The following is a 9,666-nucleotide window of genomic DNA, read 5'->3' as shown; positions in this document are numbered from 1 at the left end:
TTTGAGTACATTGTTACATTCCTATTACTCACAAAAGCAGCATAGGGAAACTTTAAACCAGAGGTGTCTAAACTCGGTCCTGGATGTCCACTCTTCTGCAGAATGTAGTTACATGGAAGTTGGAAGTTTCTGGTATGCCTAGTAATACCTTAGTTAACTGATTCAGATGTATTTAATTAAGCTAAACTCTGAACTCTGCAGGACAGTGACCCGCAGAGCAGGATTCGACACCCCTTCAACTTGCAGCACATATTTGCATCGATTTTCAACCGACTTTGAGTACATTGTTACATTCCTATTACTCACAAAAGCAGCATATTTTTACTGTTATTTTCTGATTTTAAAGGCTCATGGTGAGACACTTCATACAAGAAGGGCGTGCAAGCTGGCCTCCTAATACGAAGACTACGATGGTGCACTGCAGCACACCTTTCTCCTTTTAAATGTTCAAGAAAAAAAAGGACTGTAATGGACATGTATGTGTTTTTTTTTTCAAGCTTTTCTCAGTGGTTGTTTCCCATGAGGTATGGGTGTATTTTCAGCTTTGCATGACAGTTTCTTGGCAGTTTTTTGCTACTTTTGTGCCCTTGTTGTATACATATACTGGCATTCACAGATTAGCATGCACAGGCAGGTTGTGTACGCTTCTTAATATTAAAACCCTGTTTATAAGCACTGCAAGAAAAAAATACATTTTAAATGTTTCAAACAAATGTAGTATTTTTTTTTTTATCTGGATCTAAAATAAAGTTTACATAATCATAACTAGAAAATTTATGTTAAAAATTTTGAACTTAAGTTGAAACAGCAAATATTGTAAAGTCAAATGAACTTCAATGAAACAATTCAGCACTAGGCAAGATTTAAATTAGTGAGTTGAAATGACTTGTACTTTTAAGTTGCTTTAACTTAAAATTTTAAGGCAGCCACAAAACTTACGTTTTTAAGTTGAAAGGGGTGAACATTTTTTACAGTGTACAAGTCGTTTATTTTGTTTTAAAATCTTATGAATGTATGAGGTGGCAAGCGGGGGCATTTTACCCCACACATGGGGTAAAAGGCTCACCAGCATGGGGCAAAAGGCACACAGTATTGATACAAATACTTTAGCTAAAATAATGTTTTGATTACAATTAGAGTCCATCTGTTCAGAGGTGTTTTCAATCAGTGAGATGACTATCAGGTGTGAGTGTGTGCCCGGTTTTATTTAAAGAACAGTGATCTATCAAAGTTTGGTCATGTTTGTGGAAGTGTATCATGGCACAAACAAATGAGATCTCTGAGGACCTCAGAAAAAAGTTGGTGTTGCTCATCAGGCTAGAAAAGTTTACAAAGCCATCTCGAGTTTGGACTCCACCAATCCACAGTCAGACAGATTGTGTACAAATGGAGGAAATTCAAGACCACTGTTACCCTCCCCAGGAGTGCTCTACCAACAAGGAACACTCTAAACGTAAGACGTGTAAAAGTCCACTAGGTTTCAAAGGACTGCAGGCTAACTTCTAAGCAACTAAAGGCCTTTCTCACATTGGCTAATGGTAATGTTTATGAGCCTATCATCAGGAGAACACTAAACAACCATGGTGTGCATGGCAGAGTCGCAAGAAGAAAGCCACTGCTCTCCAAAAAGAACATTGGTGCCCATCTGCAGTTTGCTAAAGATCATGTGGACAAGCCAGAGGAATACTGGAGAAATGTTTTGAAATGTTTTTGAGAAATGGTTGAGACCAAAATAGAACATTTTGGTTTAAATGAGCAGCGTTATGTTTGGAGAAAGAAAACACTGCATTCCAGCATAAGAACCTTATCCCATCTGTGAAACGTGGTGGAAGTATCATGGTTTGGTCCTGTTTTGCTGCATCTGGTCCAGGACGGCTTACCATCATAGATGGAACAATGAATTCTGAAATATACCATCAAATTCTGAAGGAAAATGTCAAGACATCTGTTCGAAAATTCCTACAAGTCGTTGTGCAGGACTGATCAGCAGTTACAAGAAACGTTACTTGCAGTTATTGCTGTAAAAGGGAGTCACACCAGATTCTGGAAGCAAAGATTGACATACTTTTGCCACTCACAAATATTTGACACCAGATCATTATTCGCAATAAATAAATGACAAAGTATATATTTTTGTCTCCTTTGTTTGATTGGATTCTCTCTGTCTACTTTCAGGATTTGCGTGAAAATCTTATATATATATATATATATATATATATATATTAGTAATTTTGGTACTTCAATTTATTCTATTCCTATTTCTAATTATTGTTTAAGTTGTAGTTCTACTTTTAATTAACAATAACAACACTGCAACAAGCTGTTAAAATCTATTGAATATGAAATCTCATGTGCAGAGTGTTCCTGCTAGGAATAGTTAACTGTTCTAATATAAACCACTAGATAATTCTTGAGAACTCATAGGATGCTGCCTGGTATTTCCTTTAGCCACAAGTTTGTTTTTTTCGTCAGTAAGCAATCTGGTAACACTTTATAATAACGTTCAGTTGTAAGTAATTTATAATTGATTAGTTAATGATGAACTAATCATAATAAGTGATATGTTAATATTTTTATCTATGTTTTGTAGATTAAGTTATAAATAATTTACAAGTGATTAATTGATGATTAACTAATCATTTACAAAACATGACTGTACATTCACAAATGATTAAGTAATACGCTAACGATTTACTAATCTCGTAAGTTATCTTAAAAAATAGCATCATGAAATAAAATGACACTGAAAAAAAATGATACTACATTTTTTAAGGTAAGTGGTTGCAAACAATATATTTTAGCTACATTTAAATTTACATTTACATTTACATTTAGTCATTTAGCAGACGCTTTTATCCAAAGCGACTTACAATTGGGGGATACATAAAGCGATTCTTCTTAAGAGGCAAACAGACACAGGAAGTGGTTGTAATACCAAGTTCTTAGACATTGTTCAAATAAGTACAAGCGCCGGGAAGACAAGAAGCTCAGTCTTTGCCAGGTTGAGCTGTAGGTGATATTCTTTCATCCATGCTGAGATGTCCGCCAGGCAGCCTGAGATCCGTGCAGCTACCGTTAGATCATCTGGTTGAAATGAAAGATAGAGCTGTGTGTCATCAGCATAGCAATGGTAGGAGATAAATAAAAAAAAATGTTGAAAGTTAGTCAACTAAATTTGTTTATTTGAATGTAGCTAAAATAAATTGATTGCAACCACTTATCTTAAACATAAAGTGTAAACTACTCATCAGTTGTAAATGTTTTACAAACCTGCCAGTTACAGGTTGTGTGTGTGTGCACACTGGGGTGAAAGATATACGAATGACGAGTAAAACATTTACAACTGATGAGTAGTTTACACTTTAGAATAGGGGATGCAGAAAGCTTTGTAAATGATTTATTAATGTGTTTACACAACAGGTTTTGAATACTTTGTAGTGTGTACTGCAATGTAAGGGCTGACTGGTTAGGGTGTAGACAGATGTCTTTTCTGACACACATGGAGTATTTTTAACGCTGTGAGATAATAGTACAATGTTGACATTTCAATGATTTATAAGTGATTAATAATATATTAACTAGTAACTTATTAACCATTTACTAAGGATCTCTTTGATTATTTCATGATATGCTACTTTTTAAGATAACTTGTGACAGATTGGTAAATTGTTAGCATATTACTTAATCATTTGTGAACGTATAGTCATGTTTTGTAAATGGTTAGTTAATCATCATCTAATCACTTGTAAATGATTTATAACTCAATCTACAAAACATAGATACAAATATTAACAACTTGCTTATTAATCATTTATGAACACATACAGTAGTTATGTTTTGTAAATGATTAGTTCATCATCAACTAATCACTTATAAATGCCTTACAACGGAACGTTATTATAAAGTGTTACCTGCAGTCTTTATGGTGACATTTACAGAATGTCTTTTTCAGACTGTAAACAAAAAAGAAATTGGATGTTGCCTTTTGCAGTTACAGATGAGTTCAGCTTCTTAACTTGACCTGAAGTCACTATTGATATTTTTTTTGTTGCTGTTGTTTGTTATGAAGGTCATGATGGCTAATGTTTTTTTTTTTTTTTCAATGTTGTTTTCATGGAGAACTTCACAAAGTTCACAAAGATTCTTAATATCTGAACCTACACAACTTCTTATTTCTTCTAGAACATGCTGGCAGAGAAGGTGGAGCAAATGATGGAGTGGAGTTCCCGGCGTTCCATGATCCGTATGAACGGGGATAAGTTCCGGCGGTTTGTCAAGGCTCCACCCCGGAATGAAGGTCATGATGGCTAATGTTTTTTTTTTTTTTTTCAATGTTGTTTTCATGGAGAACTTCACAAAGTTCACAAAGATTCTTAATATCTGAACCTACACAACTTCTTATTTCTTCTAGAACATGCTGGCAGAGAAGGTGGAGCAAATGATGGAGTGGAGTTCCCGGCGTTCCATGATCCGTATGAACGGGGATAAGTTCCGGCGGTTTGTCAAGGCTCCACCCCGGAACTATTCCGTCATTGTGATGTTCACCGCACTACAACCCCAGAGACAATGTTCTGTCTGCAGGTGAGACAAGCACATTCATCTTTTAGTTGCTGTCCACAGGTATAATGCTGTATATACTGAAGTAAAACGATAATAACAGGTGTAAACGCAGTCATAGATAAAGATTTGATCTGCCCCAGAGCACCACCGGAAAACCTACATCTGTCTGTTCCCAAGCAGCCTCCACCCCAGACATCATTCCCATCTATTTATCCCACGACAGCTACTTAGCCTCCATCCACTCACCTCACATCCATCTCTCTTCTCATTATCCTTCAATCGTCGGGTGAAATGACTCCGTGCTCATACAGTCGTGTTCCTCAGCTGAATATCAAGCCTCAGAGAGTGAACCACTCCTACTAGTCTATTCAGAATTCTTAGACATCATCTGCCAGCTTCATTGAATAAAGATAACAGACTGGAACAGTCATGTGTGCTGTCAAAATAGAGGAAGTTAATTTAAAGCAGATCGACCTTTAAACGCCCAGTCACCCTATTGCGACGATGTGACCCCTAATGCTTTTTTAATTATCTACTGTCTACTCAAATCGCATGTTTATGTATATTCTCGTTATTTCCTCGTTATTTGCCCTCCATCTCTCTCCCTGTCTTTCTCACACCCAATTAATTGTTTTCTTTTCTCATACATCATTTTGTCCTGAATACTGTAGTTGACTGTTTGGCTAGAAGTTAGCTAGTCTTTCTATATCTTTGCTGTTAGATAGTTTGCATGGTAAAACCCTCTCTGAAACGTTGTCGCTTTAAATATATATAGCAATGTCACTACAGCCATACTTATACAGACAGATTTCTTTAACCATAGTTTCGTGCCTTGTGCCGTTTTTGAGCAACCTGTTAAAACGATCTCAAGACTCCTGAATTCTGTATGCGTGTGTGTTTCTATGGTAGCTTGTTTTCACCATGGGATAAAAAATAATAAGCTAATTGTGATTTTAATTTTTTTTACTCACAATTGCAAATTTACATCTCGTAATACTGACTTTTTCCTCAAAATTGCTAGTTTATATCTCGCAATTACTTTTTTTCCTCACAGTTCTGAGAAAAAAAGTATTACGAGATGTACACTAGCAATTTTGATATAAAAAGTTGCAATTAGCTTTTTTTTTTTTTTATCCCGTGGCAGGAACAAGCTGCCACAGAAGTCTTATTTAAATTATCTCTAAACTTTAAAAAATGTATAAATCTGACACACTACTCAAACTTGCATTATTACCAAATTTAATACCTACGTTTCAGCCAATCGACCTTCCTTAGCCTAAGGAGTTAATAATACAATTTTGTAATGGTACAAGTTTCAGTAGTGTGCAAATTTCTGTATTTTTTTGTAGTTGATGATGGACTTATCAAACATACTGACAAATGATTCAGGTGTGCAAAGCACTATATTTTCCAAATTTCCAAAAAAATAAAAGCTTTATTTGGGCTTCCTTAAATCGTTCAGACTCACTGCCTGCATGTTGTCCAAGGGTCCTTAAAAGTTTTAAAATGTCATAAATTCACTTTTCAGAATTGAATGCTGTGAAAAGTCTTTAAATATCTTAAATAGCATGGGTAAAAAAGTCTTAAATGTCATTTGCGAAGGACAGGAAATGCTGCTATTAAGGAAGCTTCACACTGCTGACGTAAGGGAGCTTTGAGGTAAAGATGCAGTGCAGCATGTAAATGATGTGCCATTTTTTTGTTTAATATCAGTTATTTCATATTGTTTATTTAAATAAATTGTTCCAAATAACGAGTACTGTGCTATTTGTCATCTCCCCAAAGGAATTCATGAAATGCCATTTTACCATGGTTCCGAAGGACTGTGCTCTCCAGAGCACTTTTGACTGCGGTAACTTCTCAATGACAGATCAGTTAACGTCAGCTCAGCCCTTGCTTTTTGAAAATGGACACTCAGCATAAGATGAAACATTAATGTGCATAATCATGCATATTTAAACTTGTTTTTACCACCTGCAGAGTGCCCTGCTTTATTGATGTTTATGGGTACATTTAGTTTATTGATGCATTTATCAAGTCTTTAAATTCTACACTTTCAATCTGTAAATGCATGTTTGCTTAGCACTATATGGGTGAGATTTGTTTTCTGAACAATGATTAAGTCACAATTATGAACATAGGATGTCTGTCATCTCATAATCCAGAAGGGATTGGGATCCCTGTAGTTTTTACTAAAATGTGAGTGTCGGTTATCTGAATTTGGCCTTTATGGAAGGTGGTGTACTGGAGGTGCATCATGCAACCCATAGAAATAATAAATGTTTTGTCTGCGCGAATATACGGGGGAAAATAAGAGCTCTTTGAAGTGATGTGAGTGCTTTTGATCCAGCATCATCAATGTTTAATTTTAATTTGTTTGTTTATTTATTTATGGTGGACATCACAGTGACGTTTTCCAGGAACTGGCAGGTGGACATCTCTGTTGCATCTGCAGAAGGACAGATACCTAATTAACAGCATTGTCTTTCTTTTTTCCCTCTCGTTCTCTTTGTGCTGTCCACCCAGTGTGGAATAAACAGCAATCACTGTAATACGTAATAGTGAGATGACACTCCTGTAATGAAGTTCTTCTTGTCGGATTCTTTTTATTTGGTAGCTTTCTTCTAATGAGTAAGCTGCCTTTCTGCTTCTGAAAATGTCTCTCTTCACAGGCAAGCTAATGAGGAATATCAGGTGCTGGCTAACTCCTGGCGATACTCTTCGGCCTTCTCTAATAAACTGTTCTTCACGGTGGTGGATTATGATGAGGGGGCTGACGTCTTTCAACAGGTAAACATTAAACTTGTCTGTGTTTATCTTTCATCCGCATGGATTTGTCAGGTCTGTCTAGCGATTTCCTTCATGCAGAGGGCCCTGCAGAGAGAAAACCTAGAAATATCAGGAAGTCTTACAGTTGTGATTTCCAGGCTTATCCTTGATTCCTTTAAAGTATGAAAGGGGTCATATGATGCGATTTCAAGTTTTCCTTTCTCTTTGGAGTGTTACAAGCTGTTCGTGAATAGATAAAATCCCTGAAGTTGCAAAGACTAAAGTCTCAAAACCAAAGAGATATTCTTTATCAAAGTTAAAACTCTGCCACGCCCCCCTACTGTTACACCAAATACACAAAATAATGATCTTTAAAAAAGCATCATATGACCCCTTTAAGATGTTTTAAATTCACTTTGAAAATGTGAAAATTCATGTCAAAAACCATGCAAGTGATCTCTGTGCTATTTAGGATGCACACACACGGATGGATGGATGGATGGATGGATGGATGGATGCCAGGAGGTGGGTGTCCGTGAGCCAAAATCAATGTTCTTGGTTTCCCTCCAAATGCATACTAACTAATATCCTGCGAGTCAATGCACAGCTTCACAACCGCACAGAAATATTCAAGTACCATGTCTGGTTGTTCCTCCTAAAATAATTCCCCAAAATGCAGAAACTCCATGTTGATTGTCTTATTATGATACAAAATCAGGTTCTGAGGCTGGCAGGTTTGGATCCAGACATCAGGAGCTGTTGCTCTGGTATTTTTTAACTAAAAAGAGAATGTGAGTGGTGCAAAACCCGCCACCACGATGTTAAGGTGTTGTGGGTGGTTGCCAGGATGTTGCTATGTGGTTGTTAAGGTGCTCAGAGTGGTTTTTCATGATCTGCTCTGCATTTGCTTGGATTCTCTGAGTGTCTCTATGATTTTGCGGTCAATAAATATGGCTCAGGTCCCTCCTTCAATGTAAGTATGGTATTTTTCATCTACCTGTTGAAAATTGTAAATCCAATTGCATAGAAAAACAATATCACAACCTCTCCTCAACAATACACATTATCTGAAGTGTCATTTAGTTCTGTAGCACAAGCAAATTACATGCCAAAGTTTATTGCTTCAGTGTTTGTTCAGATGGATGGATGGATACATACGATGGATGGGTGGATGGATGGATGGATACATACGATGGATGGGTGGATGGATGGATGGATGGATACATACGATGGATGGATGGAAGGATGGAAGGAAGGATAAACGGCCAGATGGATACTATGGATGGATGGATGGATGGATAGATAGATAGATGTTGAAAATAAGTATGCTTTATAAGTACTAATAAACATCCACTATTTTAATATGTTAATAGGCATGTTAATATGCAAGTAGTTATAAGTGAGAATTGGTCCCTATATACTAAAGTGTTACCAAAATTAGTATAGTGAACATTTCAACACAAATAACATATTTCAATATCTACAAATTGTTCTTCATAGCTGTAAAAAGTGAAGTCAAAATTCAAAAGGTGTAGAGACCTTGTTAATGGAAATTAATTAAGAATAACCTTACAAATAAGTTGTATAATTTAAAGGTCATGAAAATCTGATTTTTCCAGGTGTTAAGTGCTATAATCAGGTCCCCGGTGCATCTTTCCAGGTTTTAAGTGCTATAATCAGGTCCCCGGTGCATCTACCAACCAAGGAAACGTGAAAAATATTGACCCAGTAACTTTGTTTTAGTAAGCCTTTTTCTGCAAGCGTCTGAAAAACCGAGCGCGTCAGATTTCGCTCCCTTGGTGACGTGGCAAAGGGATCTCATTATAATATTACTGCCCCTTAATCTGTAAGTTTCCACTCTCTGCGCCGTCATTTTGATTTCGCAAGCGACAACAATGTACCAGTTCTAATGCCGTGGCGAAAGTTTGAGCAGAGCATGCTAACTGTTCTGTCTTTGGCTGCACAGACGAGCACAGAACACTGTTTAGAGTCCCAGCCTCAGAGGAGACAACAGAGCAGTGCATTTATTGATTTATTTACTGTATATTGCTGCTGCCACACAGATCTAAAATAAACAAGTGATTTATTTCTCAGCTGTTTACCTTCACAGACATGACCGATTGTTTTTGTAATTTGTGTTTTTAACGTAAATTTCTGTGTGAAAGGGAACTTGGGCCTCGTCCACACGGAGACGCGTTTAGCTGTATACGCATACATTTTGTATCGTATAGGTGTTTCGTCCAGACGGATCCGGCGTTTTGGGAGAGTGAAACTAATATTTTTTGAAACCGGGTCCCAGAGTGGATAAATCTGAAAACGCTGCTCTTGCGTTCTCGT

The 9,666-nt window shown here is 36.8% G+C and overlaps 1 protein-coding gene across 3 annotated transcripts in view; it reads left to right on the top strand.

Moving 5' to 3' along the window:
• LOC107656570 (tumor suppressor candidate 3) overlaps positions 1 to 9,666 on the top strand; it is a 99,663-nt gene that overhangs the window by 43,008 nt on the left and 46,989 nt on the right. For 2 of the 3 annotated variants that reach the window (XM_016444467.1, XM_016444479.1), the window contains exons 2-4: positions 4,183 to 4,278; positions 4,508 to 4,581; positions 7,233 to 7,350. In XM_016444467.1, coding sequence (XP_016299953.1) covers positions 4,183 to 4,278; positions 4,508 to 4,581; positions 7,233 to 7,350 — 288 coding nt within the window. Of the gene's footprint in view, positions 1 to 4,182; positions 4,279 to 4,414; positions 4,582 to 7,232; positions 7,351 to 9,666 lie in introns of those variants that run through there. The other variant, XM_016444471.1, reaches the window with a different exon arrangement.

The sequence above is a fragment of the Sinocyclocheilus anshuiensis genome, unplaced genomic scaffold (assembly GCF_001515605.1).
Source record: "Sinocyclocheilus anshuiensis isolate Anshui unplaced genomic scaffold, SAMN03320099.WGS_v1.1 scaffold85, whole genome shotgun sequence".
In the NCBI taxonomy this organism is placed as follows: domain Eukaryota; kingdom Metazoa; phylum Chordata; class Actinopteri; order Cypriniformes; family Cyprinidae; genus Sinocyclocheilus; species Sinocyclocheilus anshuiensis.
The sequence above is the reverse complement of the archived record's forward strand: the minus strand, read 5'-3'. Positions and strand labels throughout refer to the sequence as shown.